We start from the raw sequence: 24,747 nt of genomic DNA on the forward strand, positions 1-24,747 counted from the left end.
CCCATGCTGCAGCTGCAAGTGTCGTTCGTACTGCTGTCGAAACAGCTGCTCGTGCTGTTGCCGATTTGGTGCCACCTTGTCCGTGCTGTTGAAGACCCGTGCAAGATGAAGCAACCCGAGCTGCTTCAATGGAGCTCGAGATGCTGCTGTCCCGTACACTCATGCAGCCGCGACTTGGCCGGCCAAGCTTTGGTCGGCCAAAGCTTGGCCGGCACCTCCTCTCCTCCTCTTACTCTCTTGCTCTCAAACCCTTGGTTGTTAGTGAAGAACACCAAAAACCTTAGAAACTCAAGCTCTCTCCTCTTGGTTTCTTTCCTTGCCAAAGTTGAAGATGATGAATAGTGTCCCAACTTGTGTTTACACAACCCTAGACTTAGTCAAACTTGACTAAGTCTTAGGCCATTTTGACTTGGACCAAAAAGGTGCCCATAGAATCTCTATTATTCTCTTCCTTTTTGGGCTCTTGGGTTGGGCTTCTTTCTAAAGCAAGGGAGTGCCTTCATCTTGTCTCTACATTTAGAACCAAGGGGGTGCCTTCATAGAATCCTTGTTTCAAGACCGAACCTCGGCTTCTTTCATTCACAACTTCTCCGTCCGAACTCCGAATCGACTTCCGTTTTCACCGTCGGACTCGTCATTGACTTCACTTGTTGTTTGACTTCTGATTTTGACCAAAATGACAAAAATACCCCTGGTGCTCTTTTCTTCCCTTTTGTCGCATAAGATAGAAATGTGATAATTCGCTCTCTTTATTCCGAATTACACACCAAACCCCAGATAAACTACCTAACAATGAAAACACATAAATAATTAGAAATAAAACTCGAAAAGAACTAACTCATCAAAGTTAAGTGACCTAAATGTGGCATTTTCACGCCACATCAACATCCCCAAACTTAGAATTTGCTAGTCCTCGAGCAAACAAACAAAACAAGACAATAAAGTAAACCTAGCTCACTTTCGGAGGACTCCCGGTTGCATTTAGCATATGCAACAAGCCTTTAAACCCTTAGGTTACCCCTAAAGGACGAGTTTTGTCTCGTGAGGGTTTCCAGTGAATACACCCACAAAGTTCTAGATTTCCAAGAGACATAAGGGTTCAACTATCGATGCAAATAAGGCGATGATCAACAAGTGAGAGACTTAAGTATGTCAAACATATGAACCAAACCAATAAACACAAAAGCATGCTAAGAGTCTCCTCACTAATACTTTCATACTCAAGTGCAAATGTCTCATCATCATGAGTATCATCCAAGGCTAAAGTTACAAAACCTTGTTTCCTATCATAGCACATTTCGCCTCGACTTTAGCCTCACGGTCATACGCTCTTTAACATGAAATCACTCAAATCGAATTGCAATGGTTCACTCTCATGTGTGAGCATGGAATAACGGAAACTCAACACATACAAAATTAAATGAGGATAACAAGTTCTAAAACGAAATGATCTCTTAAGAATGGAAATAACCACTAACGGAATGGGGAAGCTCACTCACCCTTCTCACCCACTCTACCCTCTAATAATGTCTCTTAAAAGTCAACGGATACAAGTGATGGAATGGAAGATGATGAAATCCCGAGAATGTCGATGCCTTCAACGATAAAAGAACACTCAAACAACCTTTAAACTTAACTTCTTGCCTTGAATACTTTATTTTCCACAACACTTACACAAACACAAAATAACACATATATACACTTTCTTTCTTTTTTTTTTTTTTTTTTTTTTTTTTTTTTTTTTTTTTTTTTTTTTCTTTTCTCTTCTTTTCACTTTTCACTTTCTTACACACATACCCAAACACCAAAACAAAAATACAACTAGTATTCTCAACAAATCACCTTTACTTTCACATTTTGCTTTCACATCCTTTTTTCTTTACTTTTCATGTCTTGATTCTCGAGAGTAGTATGATGAATGGATGGTGGAGTATCCGTTTCCCTAAAGTTGACACCATTATCGGGTTTCATGGACTACAAGAGTAAGGTTTATTCGCTATCCTGATGTCACTCCTAGTGGCTAAGGAAGTTGAGCTCATGAGATCGTCTAAGCTCTTTTGAAAGTTGCGAAGTTGAGTAGCTCTTCATTCTACTCGGAGTTAGCGCGGAAGAGTACACTCAAAAGCAATAACAAGGCTCAGATATCTCACATGGGTTGAAGTCTCCACTAATGACTATTTTAGGTCACTTAGAAGTGTTCCTTCTTCCTTAAGATGCTACTCACATGATAAGACACCAACACCAAAGGACTTAACATTCATGAAAAGACTAAGAGCATGCATAAGATTTATCAAGAAAGAACCACATGTATCAACATACTTAGAAATACCACTAGAGTCATACCAAATCTACCCAAAATTTTCAAATTTGGTCAATTTGTTGAACTCTCTTGTCTTTTGAAATCTAAGGTCATGATGTCATGCGACCAAAAAGTCGTATCCCCATCCCCAAACTTAAAACTACATTGTCCTCAATGTTCTAAGCATATACTCACCAAAAGATAAGAGGTACAATAAGTTAAAGAGAAGAGTGGAAGGATATTACCATAGCCGGCGGAGATAGAAATTTATACTACCAAGACTTGTGTATTCGAGTTCCAAGTTGATGATAAGCCCATCGCCATCCCCAAACTTGGAACAAACCACGTCCCAAAAGTATACAAAGTGAGAAACACTCCTAACACATCAATATAAAACATAAGAATGAAGCATAAGCATGACAACATAAAAATGACCACTCACGCAGGATCACTCGATTGCATCGAACCATGTAATTAGTCATTGATTCTCTTGCTTGCACAAGAGCACGAGTTAGGTCTCGTGGAGGGTTTTCAGAGATGATACCCACAAACTGAAGGAGTTGAAGGAGATGTCCTTCGACCAAGGTGACAATGCGAACAATTTGTCGGATAGGACAATTGATGTGGAAGATCATCAAGTCCGATTGATTTAGGGATCGTAGAGTTGTAGCTAGAGACCAACTACGATCGTCGAATTACGAAGTAATTCGCGGCTAACTTCGATCGGATCCTACAACGGGTTACACATAAGAGTGACAAATTGATCTAAGATATGACTAGTGGGAGTGAGATATAATCATGGGAGTGTCCCATAAACATATCTCATAGGCCTAAAAAGGAATTAGGCAAAGATAGTACAAAAAGGCCAAAAACAGGGTTTTTGGGCCTAGACCGGTTCGGGTACTTCTAGGACTCGGATTGGGCTGAATTTTGGAGGGTTAGTTGCTGATATAATAAACATTATATCTGCCAATTTTCGTGGTGTTTGGGCACCTCCTCCTTGGGGAATTGAGAAAATACCAATAGTTGCTATTTTCGACTATTTCCCTAAATCTTATTCTAAAGGGTGTTTTAGGAAACCTAAAAGGAGGTGGATTCTTATTAGGGTTCTATATAAACACTCTTAGGGCAGAGAATAAGGTGTGGAATTTCTCTCTAAGCTTTCTTACTCTACCACATCAAGTAGAGAGGAGAAAGTGAGCTAATTCCCATTACTATCAATCTAGTCAAAGAAGAAGGTGTTCTTCTTTTCCAACCACCATTGGTGTGCTAGCTATACAACAAGGTGGGAGATCAAATTGATTGCTCGTGTCCCAAGTAGAGGAGCTACACTTGAAGCTCTTGGTCTTCTTCAATCAATTCAACTAGTTCGAGGGAAAAGCGATTAAGGTAATCTACTATCTCCATTAGATTAATTACTAGTTTTGCATGTGATCCTGGGAATACTAGTGTAGACATTAGATGTCATATTTCCACTATAAACACTAGTAGAAGGGTGTAAATCCCTACAGTGGCGTCAGAGCCTCTTGCTATTAACTAGTTTTTGCTAAGAATCGAACTAATTAATATGCTTAATAGTTTGAAAATTGAGTTTATAAAAGTATTTTAAAAGATGTTTTTAAAAGTATTTTAAACTCATAATTTGATGGGATTCAATAAATTTTCAAATTGAGAATCAAATTGATGATTAAAAGTGTTTTAAAAGACTCAATTTCATTGAGTTTCAAACTAATCCATGCTTGATTATGTTGATAGTTATATTTAAAAAGGTTTTAAACATAAAATTTGATTAATTATGAATTGGATTCAAAGATTTTTCAAAATTGATTTCAAAATTGTTCTTTGAAAAATTTCAAAAACCTAGATTTTGATCCAAAATTGGTTTGATTAAGAGTTGTTTTTAAGTTTTGGAAACTTTTGAAAAACAAAATTTTGGAATTTTAGAAGTGTTCTAAAAAGAGTAGTTTTGACTTTAGGAAGCTCTCAAAACAAATTTGGAAAAATTTAAAAGTTTGTAAAAGTTTTAAAAATTTTTTAGAAGTGTTCTAAAAGGAATTTCAAAAATTTAAGAAAAGTTTTAAAAATTGGAAAATAGCAACTTAGAGTTGCATAAGAATTTTTTTTTTTTTTTTTTTTGGAAACTAGGGTTTTGAAAAACCCTAGTGTCCGGCCAGGAGGCTCCTGGATGCGTCCTCTGGACGCGTCCAGAGCAGCTGCTGAGACGCCTCTTGAAGACGCGACCAGCAGCTGCGATAGAAGCTTCTGGACGCGTCTTGAAGACGCGTCCAGGTCGCGTCTAAGACGCGACCAGCAGCTGCGAAGGAGCTTCCTGGACGCGTCTAGGACGCGTCCAGAGCACTCGACCAGACGCGTCTTGGAGACGCGTCTGGGAGGTTCTGGGTGTCTCGGACTAGTCCGAGACACCTAGTGCTGGTCCGGTCCAGTACCAGACACGTCTAGGACGCGTCTGGTACATGGACTAGCGTCCTGGCTCCGGCCAGGACGAGACCAGGCCTTGATAGGCCTCGGCCAGGACATGCCGGCCCTATGGGCCGTGCTATGTCCGGACCTTGTCCGAGCCCTTTTTTGGGCTTGGGCCGGGACTTGTCTAGGACTTGTCCCGGGCTTTTTCGAGGCTTTTCGGACCACGAAAAGGGATCATCATTCGAGTGGAAGTTTTTGCCAAAAATTATTTTCCGATTCCAACCAAATAATTCCAAAATCAATCCGGGCCATCCAATAGCCCAAAACGGATTTCTCTTTAAATTGATTTATGAAATCATTAAGAATCGAACCAATATTTTTTCCGAAATTGACCCGGGCTTTCTCGAGCCCAAAACGGAGTTTTTCTTAAAGATGATTTTAGAAATCATAAAAGATAAAACCGGAAAGCACCACTAGTAGAATTCTTCGAATTTAGACTTAAGGTCCGTAATGTGACATGTGATGTCAACAAAAGTATCTCCCAAGATAATCATGCATATATAATTCTTAGCCTTGATATATTATATGATTGCATGTGATGTGAATGCGGGAAACTAGTATGGCCATAGATTTATTTCTTTATTCTTGTTTTAAGCACGGATGGGTGCATGCTTTGTAATTAATTTTAATTTCAAGTTTATACGATCTGCGAATCGTTAGAGTCTTGTAATTAGAGTTTAGGGTCTATGAGTCCATTGAAGAAACTCGAGGATGAAATCCAAAGGCAAGTGGGAGAAATCAATGGAGGTTCCAAGATGGCGATCTAAGACGAACCAAAAGGCGAAACAAGAAGAAAACCAAGGGTGATTAGATCTTCTAGGTTAGGGGCCATACTAGGATCCATGTCTGCTTGATTTACTTTCTCGCGCGCATTTACTTACTTATTTACGCTTTATGTCGTGGATGTTAGTTAGGCTAAATAGTTCACTATAACAAACGCCAGACTAGCGTAAAAGTCCCCAAAAGTAATCTTGAGTAATCGCCTATCCAGATTAAGACACTCGTTGCGCCCTTGTTCGAGGAAGGTGGGTCGGCCTTCGCAGAGTACCTCCTCTACCTTGGGACAATGCGGGTAGGTCTATAGAAGAGGCCTACACGTCTAAATGGTTTTACTCAACGAGATCAGCAAGAGAGTCTTGGATACTCGAGGCAAAAGGATAGATTAGTCATTCATTAATGAAATCTATTAACCAAGAGTCATAAGGTATGATCAGTGAAGGAATTCACTCACCCGGAATGACGGAGTCAAAGGGTAGGGCCTTCGTCCGCTTTACTTCGAAGAACTGGGGTCTTGGAATCACTTATTCAATCGGGGACGATTTTTATTGAATAATGTGGGAAAACTAATGTTTTTCAAAAACGATAACGAGTTTTAAAACTTTGCCATTTCTTTATGTAGTTTTAAGATGACACAAACGATTTCAACATTGAATCACACCTAAGGGAGGTGCTGATCCACTTCCTAGAATGGAAGAATGAATCCGAGAATAATTCTCAGATTCAAAAGGAAGGTCACTAGAATACCCAATCCCAATGTTGACTCATACAAGAGAAGGTCAAAAGCCATTTGCAAGCAATCGTATAACATTCTCTTTGGAAGAATAATGAATGCTAGCATAACCATTAAGACAAACTGAGGAAGAATTTCCCACAGAAGTCATAAATGGAGAGGTACGAGACCTCCAAGGCAATCTGAAAGTCATCCTAACGGAAGACAACAGAATACATCTATTACCCAATTCAATATTGATTGAACAAAGATAGATAAGACCTTAGATGAGTCACTCAGGTTGTTACAAACAAACTGAGCAGAACATACGGGAATATCCAGTCTAAGAAAGGTTCTTAAGATTTGGTACAAAGAATCTAAGAAATAGATTCAAAAGGGCAAAAGGATCAGTCAAGTGAGACAAACATTTGATCAAAGAAAAGCAGCTACCGAGTACATGATCAAGAGTATTTCTCATTACTGTGAATGTTTCTGAACAATGGCTAGACCATTTAAAAGGAAACTACCTTTAGCACCTGGAGGACAAAAGGAATGGAATTATGAATTCCGATTCCGTATCCTTGTTAACAAAGTTAAAAACAAGTATCGTAAAATTCCTTCATCAGGTATTTAAGACCAGATGAGCGGCTCAGTGGGAGCTCAAGGAAATCACATACTTGACTAAAAGAAGTAAAGATCCAAGAGGGAGCAGAAGCAGTAATGCTAGGGATGCTGAAAGGGATCGAAGTCTTCTTTTAGACACTGATCTAGCTTAGAACTTAATAGTGATTATTTTGTTCTTCTAGAAACGTCTGATGTTTTAAACCAGTGATAAAATTAACTGAAGGTTAACATTGATAATGGCTAAAATCAAGAGATTCAAACTCATTAAACTTCAGCATTGTCAATTGGGTCTTAAGGACTAATTGACAAAGTCACCCTTTTCAAAAGGCATAAAGACTAGTAATCTATTAGGACTCATACGGTGTTATGCAGACCTATAAGTTTACTTGCAGAAGCTAACGAGAGAAACTTCAAATACGTACTCTGACAACTTCATGAAGTATGGAAACGTACAAATCATAAAGTATAAGTCAGAATGTTTGAAAGGTTCAAACAAAGTACAAACCGAAGTAAAGAATCACTTTGACAAGATAGTGAAAACTTGAGTCAAACACTTGATAACCATCAAAGGAGTTGAGAAACAGTTTCCCAACTCTGCTCCATGGAACACATCCGACGGATGGTGGATTCAGTGGGAGCAATCGAACATTGCTATGCATAATTCGATCAAAGATGGGTTTAAGCCAGTCTTCCGAATATTTTGGGACATATTCTATAAACGATTGTTTTCACACTTACCAAAATTCCGTCTAACAGCTAAGCTTGTAAAAGCATTACAAAACTAGCTAATATCTGATGCAATTTCTTTTAAAAGAAATTTGGGCTTCTTCCATAACTAATCAAGAGAACAAAGTGTTTGTTGCTCATGATAGTATTCTTCTAATAATTAGCACACCTAGTAGTCTGGGAGAAAACACTAATTATTAAAAGAATAAGTGGGAGAAAAGTACAAGTCGATTTAATTCGATCATGAGAAAAATCATGGAGGGTCATGAAGAACAATCATGAAACTTGTACAAGACGATTAAAGTCGACCAAGAGCAACAAACTGCGGCTCCTCGGAAAAGGAAAGGTTAAAGACATGATCTTATAAACCCACCGCACAAAAGCGAATGTCATTCGCCGGAGAACTCTCAAAACAAGTGAAAGTGTCTCTAAAGGAATATCTTAAAGTAATTGAGAAAATTCCAAATTGTTGTTCAAAAGCCCTAAAAGGTCAAATCTCAAAGACACAGAAAATAAAGGTTATTTCTGAAGAGATAAAAGACCTGCGCAGAAACGGAAACTGACTCTAGATTTTGGCTAGAACCCAAAATCATCGTGGAATCCATATCTCGTCAAGACATGAAGCTTGATAATTTAAGTCAACAAAAGACCTAAATTGGTTTTCCAAAATAGAAAACTGAGAAGGATGGAAACATTCGTGTTTCCCGAAACGAGACAAGAAGAATAAAGATTCTTCCAATCAAGTTATGTCCACAAGCATGCTTCAGAAATCTATCGACGGATTAAAAGCACGCAAGAGTTAGAATCTTCGATTCAGAAGGCAATCAGAGAAATTTGATTCCTGGAGAATGAAGAAAATCTTGAATCACGAGTTTCAAGAAGGTAAGTGGGAGTAAACAAACCTTCCGGGTCCGTATGCAGAGTACATACAAAAGATTGAGTACGACATAAGGTGTTGTATAACAGTAACGAACTGACTCAATAAAGGACCACACACAAAAGGATAAAATGCCATTTTGGGCATCTGAAGATCTATAAGCATAGATCAAAAGGATGATAGGATTAGAGAGACTCAGTACGCTGAGATGCTTGAGATCCAAAACAGAAAATCTAAGACTCGGAAAGTCTAAAAGAATTTCGACCCAAAAACTCATGACAGAGGGCGTTGCAAAACTCGGAGTCTAAAAGACACCGATGAGCTAGCACGCATGAGAGAGACATTTATGTTCGAAAACATAAAGTCAATTATGTTGGACATGATTAGCATTTAAACATCCGAATTCGGATTGGAAAACCGAAACACTACTTAGTACATCCTAGAAGGCTAAAGGATGAAGTAGTACAAAATTGAACATGTCATCGTAGCAAACTTCCAGACATGGAAGGAAAGTAGGCTAAAAGTGTTTTAAGCCGGGAACTGTTGCAAATACTACACAAAGAATTAAAGGCCTTAACCCTAGTAAAGATTACTAGATATTATCAAGGTTGAAGATAGTAATCTTCAAATTAATTGATAATAAGCAAAGTTTAAAACCGACTACCACGGTAGTCAAACTAAACTGTCACCTAAGGCATAGTATGAGATTCATACACAGTCTAAGGCATGAGGTGTAATTTTAAACCTCGACAAGTAAAACTGAGTGGGTAAAAGGGGTTTTACGGAAGAGGCTCAGATTTACAACTCTCGTTATCAGAAATAATAAGAATTATTTCACCAGTCGTCTAAACTTGGTTTAGTGTTTAAACGACAGTCCATAGATAATAAAACGTTCCGAATAGGTTTGTCAGATACGTGATCTGATGAATGAAACCCTATTAAGTGAACTTGGAATATTTATTATCAAAAATCCCTGGTCCAGGTCATTGCATGGACAACAATGACTCACGAAGACTAGCACGGGAGTCGATGGGTTAGCGCAGTTTCATGGGCTATAGGAATAGTATATTCTATTCGACTACGTGGGTGTATAAAAGGTTTATACACTGGATAACCCTCAAATGAGAAGTACATCATTCGTGATGAACGTCAATACTTCTCATAAAGACAATTGGAGAGATTCCTCAAAACATGAGTGCTCCACTCATCTTATGTAAGGAATGCCCGACTTTGGTTCCGTTAAACGCCGCGCCGTAAAAGGAGGTTATAAAGACGGATACTGGGGAGGACAGGATAGACATGAAGTTAAGTGGGAGCGCAAGAATGGATTGTGTCACATTAGGTACAAAGTGTCTCAAGGCCACTTGATGAGTAGCAACTGAAAATGAGTGGCCGCGCTCAAACGGATTAAAAGTTAATCGTTTGTCATTTACAGTTGTACTCGGATATCAAGAAAGTTTGAATGATGTGACGTATCAGATGGGATACTAAATTGACACGGGAATCGAGGCATTGCACTTGTTCTAAGTCCAAGTGGGAGTCTGAAGGAGTTGAAGGAGATGTCCTTCGACCAAGGTGACAATGCGAACAATTTGTCGGATAGGACAATTGATGTGGAAGATCATCAAGTCCGATTGATTTAGGGATCGTAGAGTTGTAGCTAGAGACCAACTACGATCGTCGAATTACGAAGTAATTCGCGGCTAACTTCGATCGGATCCTACAACGGGTTACACATAAGAGTGACAAATTGATCTAGGATATGACTAGTGGGAGTGAGATATAATCATGGGAGTGTCCCATAAACATATTTCATAGGCCTAAAAAGGAATTAGGCAAAGATAGTACAAAAAGGCCAAAAACAGGGTTTTTGGGCCTAGACCGGTTCGGGTACTTCTAGGACTCGGATTGGGCTGAATTTTGGAGGGTTAGTTTCTGATATAATAAACATTATATATGCCAATTTTCGTGGTGTTTGGGCACCTCCTCCTTGGGGAATTGAGAAAATACCAATAGTTGCTATTTTCGACTATTTCCCTAAATCTTATTCTAAAGGGTGTTTTAGGAAACCTAAAAGGAGGTGGATTCTTATTAGGGTTCTATATAAACACTCTTAGGGCAGAGAATAAGGTGTGGAATTTCTCTCTAAGCTTTCTTACTCTACCACATCAAGTAGAGAGGAGAAAGTGAGCTAATTCCCATTACTATCAATCTAGTCAAAGAAGAAGGTGTTCTTCTTTTCCAATCACCATTGGTGTGCTAGCTATACAACAAGGTGGGAGATCAAATTGATTGCTCGTGTCCCAAGTAGAGGAGCTACACTTGAAGCTCTTGGTCTTCTTCAATCAATTCAACTAGTTCGAGGGAAAAGCGATTAAGGTAATCTACTATCTCCATTAGATTAATTACTAGTTTTGCATGTGATCCTGGGAATACTAGTGTAGACATTAGATGTCATATTTCCGCTATAAACACTAGTAGAAGGGTGTAAATCCCTACACAAACATCAAACCCATCTCAATAGACCAACCAATCATATAACAAAAGACGAAATATTTGGGGGTCTACCCATACGAAAGTTATAACTGGTAAGAACCGTCTCACCACAATGTAATGGTATGGGTTTATACGTGAGACGACAAAAAATAAGAGGTAATCTCCAAATTTGGATGATGACAAGGCAACAAAGTTTGATAAAATAACAGAGGGGGAATGCATTTCACCAAAATGATCTACAAAGGTCTCAGGAATCAAACTAGTCATGTTGTTATGGTCCTCCTGAGCATTAATAGTATTGTCCCTTTGAACTACCGGTGCAAGCATATATATATCACAGGTAGGCAATAATTGTTGAGAGAATGAGAGTTTAGGTCTATCAACTGGTTTTGGTTCAGATTTCGACTTTAAAGCCTCGTTATGTTCATCTCCTCTCTCAGAATTTGTAAGATCCTCGGGTATATCTACCTTCATGGGGGTCTCCAAGTTAGATACTTCATCTATTTCGAGAGTGGAACTAAACGTAACACATTTAACACTAGCACTAGGTGTATTACCCTCACCTATACCCTTGGAATTTGTTGGAGTTTGGGGTTGGGAAACCCTTTTCTCGATGTCTTTCAATTTTTCCTCCATCTCTTTAAGGGCGTGCAAGGTATTTTGGCTAATCTGAGTTTCTGCCTCATAAAATGATTTCGAAACATCTTTAAGAGTCCTCTCATGATGAGACGCATAAGAACCAACTAAGGACTCTTGAAGATTCTCATAATCATTGGTAAAGACATCACTCCTCGAACCTACGGGCTTCATATGAGTGTTTACGACATTTGTGCATCCTAGCGAGACATCTCGACAAAGAGAAATAGTAGGGCATTTACTTGCTACGTGTTCTCGACTTGCACAAATGCTACAGACACTATCAATCGCTAAATCACCATCATGCATATCTATAAATTCTTTCCGAGCCATGTATGCAATTTTATCTTCTACTTCCCCATTCTCCTTTAAAAACCATATGCCTCCTTTTGAGTAATGGTTTCCTTCGGCTATATCTCCGTCACTCTTAACGGGTGTGTCCCAATCTTGGGCCTTCTCCGCTAAGAGGTCGAGATACTCCCAAGCCTCATTAGGACTTTTACTCATAAACTCTCCGTTGCACATCACTTCCACGAAGTGTTTCAATTTGGAGGTCAAACCATCGTAAAAGAACCCGATGACCCTCCATATTTCATAGTTATGATGTGGACATGCGAGAAGGAGGTCTTTAAATCTCTCCCAACACCCAAAGAAGGTCTCCTCTTTGTGTTGCCCAAAATTCATAATTTCTCTTCTTAAGGTGTTGATTCGATGGATTGGGAAAAACTTTTTCAAAAACGCCCTAGTCATCTCATCCCAACTTCTTATAGTCCTAGGCCTTAGAGAATGAAACCATATCTTCGACTTTTCTTTCAATGATAATGGAAATAGTTTGAGCTTAGCGACTTCCTCAAGTACTCCATTGATTGGGAGTATCGAGCAAATCTCATCGAACTCTCTCAAATGAAAATATGGATCTTCATTCTCTAGGCCTCGAAATATAGGAAGTAATGGAATAGTCTCAGGGTCTATGTCTAAATTACACTCATAACTCGGAAATATGATGCATGAAGGTATGCTAGCCATATTAGGTTCAAGGTAGTCTCTAAGACTTCTAAGTGGTCGATGAACCTTATACCCATCATTCCAACTATCATTCCCATAACCATCCATTGAAGCACAATTAAAGCAAAATGCAAGCAATCACAAGTTTTCAATTCAACTACTATCAATAATAGACAAGATGCAAATGCACTTAAGCCGCTCAAATTAGTAAAGGTTAGGGAACGATACTAGAGGTGGCGTTTGTTACCACAATTTGATCCTCTTCCCTTTTCTTGTGTCTCCCTTTATATCCCCAAACTTGTTAACTTTCGTCCTTTAGAGCTCCTTGGATGAGTACCTTAGAGAAATTCAAAAAAATTAAGAAGAAACTACGAAAATAAACAAAAAAACGTCTAAGTAAACAAATAACACCAAACTAATGAAAAACACGACAAACGATATTCAAACTACTAGACCTATCCCCGGCAGCGGTGCCAAAAACTTGATGCACCCGAAAAGGTTGCAAACCCAAGCGGAGGTATCAAGTAGTAATCCGGCAAAGCCGGGATCGATCCAAGGATAGGAAAGTAGTTTGGATATTGAAGGGTCTTATTCGTCGGTTTAAGTGTTACTAGCTAACTTAGACTAAGACGGAAAGAAACAAATATAACGGGGGGTTTAATGAATAAGCAACAAGGAGAAAACAAGTAAAACAAACTAAATTATCAATGTAAACAGGCGAGAGAGATTCGAGAGAGGAGTTGAAGGAACAAGAGTAGGGAGGCAACAAATAAGTGAGAGAGGTGTCGAGGTCCGGGAATCCGTTGTGGTGAACCTACAACTATTTACGGTCCAATCGAATGTATTGATACAAACCTAGTCTCGATTCCTACGATGGATGTTCATAAGCACTACGTATGTCCAGAGATGATACTTAGTCAAACAAACTTCCTAAACGATTAAAACCGAATCATCGAAAATGTCGTCTAGCCGCCTAACTATGTGAAGTGCATGACAAGACACATGAAATTTGGATCTAGACTACGATCGATATCGATCACTTTGCCTAATCGATTAACTATGCGAAGTACTTGATAAGACACATGAAAAACGATTGAAACAAGTAATCAAAATAAGAAAACATCAATTTATTGTCAAAACATTAAATCATCACATAGATAATCACAAATTCATCACATTTCATCTCATTAACGACACACTTGATTTAGCTAACATGGTGAATAAGTAATAAATGAAAAGAAGATGATGAGAAATCCCCCTTTTTCGATGTGGTTCGAGGCTAGGTTCGTCGAAAAATTTGAGTAGTTAAGGTTCAGCCGATCTCCCCTTAGCAAATTTCTGGATTTCCCCTTAACAGTGCATAATGGGTCTCCCCGAGCAAAAATCAGATCTCACCTTAGCAACCAGACTCATCTTCTTCATTTAAAACCCACCACCATTAAAGCTTCACCAAGCTTTCTCTCTCTAATCACTTTCAATCAAAAACCAAATCAAACAACATGGGTAGCTAGCCAAGATGATGGGGAACAAAAGTCCTATGGTTTCCGGCCAAGAAAGTTGCCGAAAACTTTAGAAAAATCCGGTCAAAGAATGGTGGATTCCGGCCAAAACCTCAGATCCGGCCAGAGCAAGCTTTCCGAGCACATTCCTTCCGTCCCGTGCACGCCCTTTACTCGTCCCGCTCGTCCCGTGCTATCTCCCAACTCCGAGCTGCTGCTGCTCCCATGAGAAGCTGCTGCTCCCATGAGCAGCTGCTGTTCCGGCCGAGAACAGCAGCTACAGCTCGTCCCATGCTGCAGCTGCAAGTGTCGTTCGTACTGCTGCCGAAACAGCTGCTCGTGCTGTTGCCGATTTGGTGCCACCTTGTCCGTGCTGTTGAAGACCCGTGCAAGATGAAGCAACCCGAGCTACTCCAATGGAGCTCGAGATGCTGCTGTCCCGTACACTCATGCAGCCGCGACTTGGCCGGCCAAGCTTTGGTCGGCCAAAGCTTGGCCGGCACCTCCTCTCCTCCTCTTACTCTCAAACCCTTGGTTGTTAGTGAAGAACACCAAAAACCCTAGAAACTCAAGCTCTCTCCTCTTGGTTTCTTTCCTTGCCAAAGTTGAAGATGATGAATAGTGTCCCAACTTGTGTTTACACAACCCTAGACTTAGTCAAACTTGACTAAGTCTTAGGCCATTTTGACTTGGACCAAAAAGGTGCCCATAGAATCTCTATTATTCTCTTCCTTTTTGGGCTCTTGGGTTGGGCTTCTTTCTAAAGCAAGGGAGTGCCTTCATCTTGTCTCTACATTTAGAACCAAGGGGGGTGCCTTCATAGAATCCTTGTTTCAAGACCGAACCTCGGCTTCTTTCATTCACAACTTCTCCGTCCGAACTCCGAATCGACTTCCGTTTTCACCGTCGGACTCGTCATTGACTTCACTTGTTGTTTGACTTCTGATTTTGACCAAAATGACAAAAATACCCCTGGTGCTCTTTTCTTCCCTTTTGTCGCATAAGATAGAAATGTGATAATTCGCTCTCTTTATTCCGAATTACACACCAAACCCCAAATAAACTACCTAGCAATGAAAACACATAAATAATTAGAAATAAAACTCGAAAAGAACTAACTCATCAAAGTTAAGTGACCTAAATGTGGCATTTTCACGCCACATCAGAACGCTCAAAGGAATAATGACCGAGGGATACACATAGCTCGAGACTGATCAGATTCGAAACGATATCGGCGGGTTTCGAGAAGACACGTCAACTCTCCCACTAACAAGGCACCACGTGTCCACACATGCTGAAATAACTGCCGTGTACAACAACCCAAAAGATCAGCGCAAAAAAGGCGTGATCAGAAGATCAAATACGTGACGTCACAGAATAACGCATGGAAAGGAAATTAATTGCTTGAGCAGAGGTCGAAACGTGTCTCAGGAGAACAAACTACGCGTCCATCAGTCTAAGACAAGCACAGTTTGAATCAGTTCTGGCGAATATAGTCTTAGAAAAAAGAGGTTTTACTGTCAGCAGTCTGTACCAGCTCGACGAATATCAGCTCAGAAATATGCAGCTTTGGGAAACCAGAAGAAAGACTGAGTTTCACGAAACATCTCTGGTCCAAGTAAAATCCTTGACTTCAAGGTCTTCAATGTTAAAAAACACACGAGTTACTTCTATTCCTCAGTCTCGTTACTTTCGACTAAGGAGTGGCGGGACTCATGATGATGCATAAAATGTCCAGACGTTGGCTAACGTCTGAAGAGCCAAGATCAAACCTGAAGTCTAGAGGGTCAAACCGGCTTAAGGCAACAGGACAGCTGAGCTCCTGATGGTCCACCGCATATTCCTCTAACTCGAAGGTCGGCGAGAAGCAACCAGCCCTGCATGGCACGGACAGATCAGCCCTAGGGTCTTCAAAGGAGTAAGGGGGGTCCACACAGGTTCGGCCAGTGTCTTACGCCCAGAACTGGGGAGGCAGCAACGCCAAGCGACCTACCGACTTAATCTGGAAACTTCTAGAAAGATCTCAGTCGGCTACACATCTCGAAGTGTTTAAGTCAGTTTGAACTCCACGTATCTAAAGGAGGAAACTTCTCTTTTAGAGTCTATCACACCGGCAAGATATCTACGGAGAATCCTTGAACTTAGGAACTTCCACTTATCAATGATCCAGGATAGACTCTGAGAGGAACCCTAGATACTCAAGAGAGGAAACTTTCCCTTCGGTTTGACGGCAACCGCCTTACCTCATCCACTAATCACAGTCGGCCTAACATCGCCTATAAAAGGCCCCCCACATCGTCCTTCACTGGACACGATCTCTTTACCTCAAAAAGATCACAATAAACTCAGAGTTCTCATAACTCACCCCCAAAAGGATCAATCAATATTCATTCTTTTACTTCAAAAGCACCCTGACTGGCTTGAGCGTTGGAGCGGTTTTCGAACCCTTTGCAGGTTTTCCTCCCTCGAAAACAGATGACAGGAGGAAAGAGCTGGAGCAAGGAGAAGGAGCAAGGAGCGAGGAACAAGTGCCAGGAGCTGGAACATAGAGAAACAGAGCTGAAAGCAGGAACACAGAGCTAATCGATCCCCGATATAACAGAGGATTCGTACATAACTAAGGTTGTCATGCATCAACTCCCTATTTCATGCTGATCTAACAGAAAGCCATTTTTTGACATCAGCAATATCATTGTGAATGTACAGGAGCAGTTGGGAACTGAGTATTTGGCCAAAGGAGAAGAGATCCAAGAAGAAGCAGACGCCACAATTGCTAAGGATGCTGCAAGAGGTCGGAATCTTCTTTAGGCACTAGTCTAGATTATTTTTTTCTAGTTAGACATCATCTCTGTACTAAGTATTATGGAGAATCAATAAAAGAGTTTAGTTCTTAATTGAGATGTCTTAAAGGTGCTAAATTAACATTTGTATGGAAAGATTCTAAACTGGGTTACCTTGTAAAAGAGACGCAATAAAATGTGACTCATACTACGAGGTCATCCCAATGATAAAGGGATGAGAACAGAGCGTTCGATATAACCAAGAACGCTTGGGAAGAGAAGAATCGAATTGACAAAAAAGAGAATCTTGAGTCAAAAACAGAAGTTGATCGTCATTTCTAACCTATCCAAGTTGGAGCGTCCAAAAGGATAAAATTGAAGAGTACGAATCAAACTCTATCCTTCGATAAACACTATATGTCTAGACACAACTTCCCACACATAACCGAAATCCGTCTAAAAAGATAAAGGTCCGTGTACAAGGATTACAAGGCATATATTAGCAAATCTGACGTAATTTCTTTAGAAGAAATTTGGGCTTCTCACAACCAATCAGAGAACAAAGTGTTTGTTGCTCTTGATGGTATGCTCCTAATAATTAGTTTCGAAAGAAATAATTAATTACGAAGGATAAGTGGGAGGAAAATTCGAATGGATCGACCAAGAGCAACAAAACTGGTATAATACAGTGGGAGGAAAAGGAATAAGTATCTACCTCGCAAGACGAATAGAAATTCGTCAGAGATCTATCAAGTAGTTGAAAGTTACTCAAAAGAGATATCTCAAGTGTTGAGAGTATCATGTTGCTCATAAGCCTTGAAGGTCGTTACTACTTATCTAACAAGCCTAGAAGATTGAAATCTTACTAACAAAAGATAAGAGCATAGACGTGCGCAGAGACGGAAACCAACTCTATAATTGGCTAGGAGTCAATTGATTATGGAATCCTTTCTCATCAAGATTAGGAACTTAATAATTTGGTCAATGGAGCGAAACCATTGGAAGAAAATTAGTTTTCAAGGAAGAAAACTGAGAAGGATGGAAAAGTTGGAGTTTCCCCAAAACTAGACGAAGAAGATTAAGATCGCGGATTCATACCAAGAGGTTATGAACGAGATCTTACATCGGTCTAAGTTTAAGTCCATACTAACACAAGGAAGTCAAAAACCGTAACAATCGTCGACTTTAGAAGTTAGTAAACAAGCATGCTTCGGAAATCCGTCAAGGGAATGAAGCAAGCAAGAGTTGAAATCTTCGGTGCAACAGTGGAAATCAAAGACGTTTGATTTCTAAAAGAATGAAGAAAATCTTGAATCCTAGGATTTCAAGAAGGTTAGTGGGAGAAACGCTTTTCAGGTCCGGTATGTAGTGTACATACCGGAATTGAGAACAACATAGGGATGTTGGAATCAGTTAATGAAGGACCACAAAGGATGAAATGATTTGGGTATCAAAGGTCTATGAGTAGAGATCGAAAGATGATAGGACTTAGATAAGAAAACTTGGGATTCTTAAAAGTCTTAATACGAAAGACTCTAAAAGAGATATTCGACCCAAATCTCATGGCACATAGCTCGACAAGACTCACAGTCAGGGGACCCTGATGAGCAAGCACGCGTGAGGAAGATTGTTATGTTATAGGCATAAGAACGGTCATGTGGGACATGATTTAGCATTTGCTCAAGACATCTCGAATAATGGAGTATTGAGAGGTGTTAACATTCCAACTCAAATAAGATAATCTGAAACCACAACTAACATCCTAAAAGGCTTGCAAAATTGTTAAGATGAGTTAGAGTAGAGAAAGTTGAACATGTCAATGCAAACTTCCAGACATAGAAGAAAAGTAGGTTGAAAGTGTTTCGAGCCGGGAACTGTTGCAGACTCTACAAACGAAAGAATTGACGCCTTAATTCTAGTAAAGTGTTACTAGAAACTATCGATGGAAGATCAAAGGAAGTGACCTTCGATTAATTGATAATTAGGAAAGTTTAATCGGACTACATCCGTAGTCAACTAAATTGTCACCTAAGACAAAAGTATAAGGGTCATACAATATGTCTAAGGCATAAGGTATTTCAGAAATAACCTTAACTAGTAAATTGAGTGGGTAAAAGGGTTTACGGAGGAAGGTCAAATTTACGAACTCTCGTTATCGAAAATAAGTTAGTTATTTCACAATCCTCTAAATTTGATGTAGTATTTAGACGACAATCCACGGATAATACAACATTCCGAATAGGTTTGTTAGATAAGTGATCTGCTAAATGAAATCCCATTAAGTGAATTTGGAATATTTAATTGTCATCTCCCTAGTAGCAACTGAAAATGCGTGGTCGCGCTCAAATGGATTAAAAGTTAATCATTTGTCTTTCACAGTTGTACTCGGGATCAAGAAAGTCTAAATGACGTGACGTATCAGATGGGATACTAATTGCATTTGTTCTAAGTACAAGTAGGAGTCTGAAGGAGATGTCCTTCGACTAAAAATGCAAATACGAGCAATTTGTCGGATAGGACAATTGATGAAGAAGATCATCAAGTCCGGACGACTTAGGGGTCGTAGTGTTTAGCTACAAACATAGGAGAGTCCCATAAATATGTCCCACAGATCTAAAATAAGTTTAGGCAAAGATAGCACAAAAGGCCCACAAGAAGGGATTTAGGGTCGGGGCTTAAAAGGAGTTTTAGGGCCCATTATAATGGTCGTCCATGCTTGGCCGACCTACCTATAGGGGCTGGCTAGATCTGCCCAAGATCGGCTTGATGTGGTCGGCAAATAATAAGGAAAAGGGAAAATATAAACTACTTTCTATTTTCGACTATTTCCTTAATCTTATTCAAAAAGGACTTTTAGGAAACCTAATTAGGGTTGGACTCTAACTTGGGGTTCTATATAAGGTCTCTTAGGGACTTGATAAGGTGTGGAAATTCTCAAGAAGTTTTCAACCCCTACAATATCAAGTAGAGAGAGAAAGAGAGATATTTCCTAAGCTATCTAATTAGTCATAAAGAAGAAGGAGTTCTTCTAATCAACCCACCGTTGCAGTTCTAGGTAGCAACAAGGTGGGAGATCAAATTCATCATTCGGGTGTCTTGAGTAGAGGAGCAACACTTGGACCTCTTGGTCTTCGCATTCGATTGGAAAGGTTGGAAGGAAAAACTAGAGATTTAGGTAATCTCCAACTCTTACTTGATTATTAGCTTATGCATGAGATCTTGGGACATACTAGTGTTAGACATTAGAGCGGAACTAATGTCTGAGATTTCGTTAGTAACACTAGGTGACACCATAACCCAACAAATAGATACCTTTGTTGGAATTGCGAAATCCTTCATTTTTATCCTCCAGGTACATAGTGCGATTTCTCCACCAATGGCCAAGACCGTTACAGTAGAAACACTTCGAATCCGGAGAAGTGTCTTTGGCTAATCGCTTGCTTCCTTCATCTTTGAACCCTTTGTTCCTCTGAATCAACAGAAGTTCCTTCTTTGATTCAGACATTTTAATGCCTTTCCGGGTTGCTTCGGAAGTCCCGTACTTCCTCAACCACGATTTATGTCGAGACATGTCCCTCAATCGTCGGCTGATTGTATGTGCATCCATTTTCCAAAATCTCTTTTGAAGATTTGGTTCCATGGTTGCCAACATAAGGCATGTTACTGAAAACGGTTTTATCTTGATAATTTTGGCCTGCTCTTGTTCCTCTGACGTTGAGGTTGGAGTTATATTTGGAATTGGGGTATCCAGTATGCCTTCATTATTTGTGGATCCGAGAATCATTCTCAGATTCATCTCTCAATCGTGTAAGTCATCCATGTTCAATTTATCTTCTTCGAGGATTGAACATAGGTCGAAAAAACTATCTTTTGCCATTTTAAAACTACATGAGGAAAAAAGGATTTTTCTAAGTATTACATTCGATATTTTGCAAAAAGACTATTTTGCCACATTATCCAAGAAAACCGTCCCTCGTTCAATAATATAATTCCGAGACCCTATTTCTCAAAGATTAAGCGGACTAGGGCCCTGCGTTAACCTCATTGATTTGGTTGAGTGAACTACTTCATTGGTCATAACCTTATGACTTTCGGTTGATGGATTACATGTTATATGTTAAATCCATCCTCTTGCCTCGAGTAGTTAAAACTCTTTTATTGATCTCGTTGAGTGGAACCATTTAGACATGTAGGCCTCTACCATACACCTATGCGGTTGTCCCATTGTAGAGATGGCACCCTGGGGATGCAGACCCACCAACAATAACAAGGGATCAACGAGTGTCTTAATCTGGGTAGACATCCTACTGAAATTTCTGTCAGGGACTTTTTACCTTTTTTCCTAGCATGCATTATAGTAAACCAAGAACTAATCATCCACGACATAAACATAAATAAATAAGTAAATGCGCGCGAGAAAGTAAATCAAGCACATATGGATCCTAGTATGACCCCTAGTCCTAGAAGATCTAACCTTCTTGGGATTCTTCTTGTTTTCGCCATAGTTTGCCTGGATAGCCACCCTCGAACCTCCATTAAATTCTCCCACTGAAACTTGGATCCCATCCTTGAGCTTCTTCAATGGACTCATAGACCCTATACTCTAATTACAAGACTCGAATGATACGCAGATCGTATAAAACTTGAAATTAAAATTATTACAGAATGCACTCACTCGTGCTTAAAACAAGAATAAAAGAACACAACTTCTATGACAATACTAGTTTCCGCATTCACATCACATGCATTCATAAAATATTCTAAAAAATCAATTATATATGCATAATAATCCGAGATACACTTTTGTCGGCATCCCTATGTCACATACGAACCTTAAAGTCTATATTCGAAGAATTTGACTAGTGGTGCGTTTCGGTTTTATCTTTTATGATTTCCAAAATCAAAATTTTGTTTGGCCCTTTGGACAAACCAGATCACTTTCGGAAAAATTTGGGTGGAACCGGGAGTAAAATCGGATTTTTGACGCAAAAACTCTCACTCGAACTAAGGCCCAAAAATTAGCTCGGGATGGCTCGAGACAAGCCTCGACCAAGGCCCAAGGGTTTGTCCCTCGGCCTAGGCCACGGATGGCCATTGGTTTGGGCCAGACATAGTACGACCGTAGGCCGACATGATCTGGCCCGGACCAGTTTTGGCTAGGACGCGTTCGGTTAAGTCCCAGCTCCTGGTGTCTCGGACTCTAAGACCGAGACCACCTCGGACAACTTAGGACGCGTCCAGGAAGCTTTCAATACTCGTCTCGATCATAGGCCGAGACGCGTCCCAGACGCTTCCTGGCCCGATTTTAGAAACTTCCAACTTTCTAAAGCTTCCAAAAAAAATTTTCTTTTGCTTCCAAAGATGTTGTTCCATATTATAAAAGAAAATTTTTTTTCAAACAACTTCTAAAACTAATGAAAAACAACTCTTTTTAATAACTGAAATTAATCAGAATTGAACTTTTGAAATTTTTTTAATCACCAACTCTAAAATCAACTTGAATAAATTTTAAATCACATTCCAAACTAAACGAATTGATGTGTAAACAACTTTTAGACTCATCTATCTATCAAAACAAGCATAGATTAGTCCAAAACTTAGTCAAAATTAACTACGTGCAAGAGGCTCTGATACCACTATTGGGTTATCGTGTCTCCTAGTGTTGTTAGCGGAATCCCATACATCTAATGTCCAAAACTAGTATCCCTAGGATCTCATGCATAAGCTAATAATGTAACCAAGTTAGTTTAGAGATTAATTTAATCGCTAGTTTTCCCTCGAACCTTTCCAATCGCTTAAGAAGACCAAGAGCTCCGATTGTAGCTCCTCCACTTGAGACACAGAGCGATAAACACCTTTCCAATCGCTTAAGAAGAACACCTTCTTCTTTGACTAGATAGATAGTTGGGAATTTTCCCTCTTTATTTCTCTACTTGATGTTGTAGAGCTAGAAGCTTCTTTAGTTTTTCAACCCCTTATTCAAACTCTAATGAGACATTATATAGAACCCTTTATAGTACAACCCTAATTAGTTTTCCTAAAAGTTCCTTTTGAATAAGATTTAGGAATTAGTCGAAAATAGGAACAAGTTTTTATTTTCTTCTAACCCTTGTTATAGCCAGCCAAGGCATGCCCTAAAGGGCTGATCTGGCCGACCCCTTACGGTGTGGCCGACCATACCTAGGCCAGCTGTGATTCCCCGTGTCCCAAAATAGACATGACCACGGCCCGACAATTCACAAACGAGACAAAAATTTGGCAGTCTCCTCTGTAAATCGAATCGGTCGTACTTGAAAACCTGTCATGCAAACTATACATTCACGTACACAGAAATATATGATAGAGCGGAAGGTAAACAAACTCAACATTACTTCGGGTCGAAACCCGAACCATATAACAAAATACAAAAGTCTCTTAAGACAGACATACCACTTATAAACATGTCTAAGTGTTATATATATACATATTAGAGTTTGATTTCTGCAATAAATACATAACTTGGAAATGACGAACAGCCAAAAAGCAAAAGATCAAAGAAAACGACGTAACCCTGCTAGCCTCGTCAGACAAGATCACCGGCTGGAATACATACTCCGTCTCGAGGCTACGACAAAGCACCTGCACACTAACAACTGGTAGGGGGTCAGAATACTCACTGACATGAGTTATTCTGGTAGAAATCTAAAATCCATCACGTTTTCAAAAGTTCATTTAACAAGTTGTAAACATCATAACAAAACGATTTATCGGTCAAAGCTGTATTTACTATTTATAAACCATTTTCCTTAATCTAGCAAGTAATAGAAGTGATTAGCTGCCCATCCGTGGTGCGCTCCTAATTAAGAGAGAGTTCCTCAGGTGAATCTATAGTGCGTTAGATAGTGCCGTCCTATAACGGCACTAGCTAATGCGCTAACATCTCCTCGAGAAATAGACTTACCCTTAGCCGATAAGTCCCTCTCTCACTAAGGGACTCCACAATCATTGAAGAGTTTACCTCATGGTACATATATACCTTAAGTACCTAAGATGTTTTGACACCGAGTTCGAATAATAGAGCGGTCCCCCAATACCCATGGAAGGACCTAAACCTTATTCTATTCGGTACCCTATCATGCATCTAATGCGATCTTTCAAAATCCATTTACATTCGTATATCAAAATCATATTCTTATTCAATTCAGTATCTTATCAAACACAAAAGTGGAACAACCAAGAGTCATATCACACACAAAGCAGAGGGATTCCCAATCAATGTCACCTCCCAGGCGAGCGGTCAGGGTGTACGGTTCTGAGCCTCGAGCACCAATGGCGAGCAAGTGAAGCACTCTACTCCTACGGGTCTCATGACTAGTGTCGCCCACCTCACCGGTCTCACATGGGTCACACCCGTGTCCACATGTCATCCTACCTCAATGACTACGTGCCCGTAGGTTGACATAATCCGCAGTCAGGTACATACAAGAAAATGCCAAGTAGTTCGCAATCACAGTAAAACAGTTCGAAAACATTTCTCGTATCACAGTAAAACCATTCAATCATGTTTTAGTTCATCACTTAAAATCGATTTTCATGCTACCTAAACTCTAGTTATATTGGAGCATATATAATTGTAGAACCTAGCACATTTCATTATCTATAAAACCATGTTGGATAAAGGATTCAGAACCCCTACCTAGCGGTAATTCTGCTATGCCGAAACCGTAGCAAAATTGTCCACGATAAGCTCTGGCTCCCCCCTCTACCAAAACCATAAAGAACCAATACAAACATTAGGTTCTAAATGAAGAACCTTCGCACAATAAAATAAATAAATAAAAGAAAACAACGAA

The 24,747-nt window shown here is 39.7% G+C and overlaps 1 protein-coding gene across 2 annotated transcripts; it reads right to left on the reverse strand.

Moving 5' to 3' along the window:
• Positions 1-1,702: 1,702 nt before the first annotated feature.
• LOC147537761 (uncharacterized) lies at positions 1,703-14,748 on the reverse strand. Of its 2 annotated transcripts, XM_086644422.1 has the most exons (3): positions 13,677-14,246; positions 11,001-13,601; positions 1,703-2,850 (listed from the first exon to the last, which is right to left on the reverse strand). In XM_086644422.1, the coding sequence occupies exon 2, from the start codon at positions 12,742-12,744 to the stop codon at positions 11,017-11,019; it is 1,728 nt and encodes a 575-aa protein (XP_086500548.1). In that variant the 5' UTR covers positions 12,745-13,601; positions 13,677-14,246; the 3' UTR covers positions 1,703-2,850; positions 11,001-11,016. The 2 variants fall into 2 exon arrangements, with proteins under 2 accessions (XP_086500548.1, XP_086500547.1); XM_086644421.1 differs by having other exon boundaries at positions 11,001-14,748.
• Between the last annotated feature and the right edge of the window lie 9,999 nt (positions 14,749-24,747).

Source organism: Eschscholzia californica, unplaced genomic scaffold (assembly GCF_041429995.1).
Source record: "Eschscholzia californica isolate CP2 unplaced genomic scaffold, dmEscCali1.0.p SCAF_5, whole genome shotgun sequence".
NCBI classification, from domain to species: Eukaryota; Viridiplantae; Streptophyta; class Magnoliopsida; order Ranunculales; family Papaveraceae; genus Eschscholzia; species Eschscholzia californica.

Coding starts and splice junctions, on each gene's coding strand:
- LOC147537761 (XM_086644421.1), bottom strand. CDS start 12,744: ATGGATGGTTATGGGAATGATAGTTGGAATGATGGGTATAAGGTTCAT.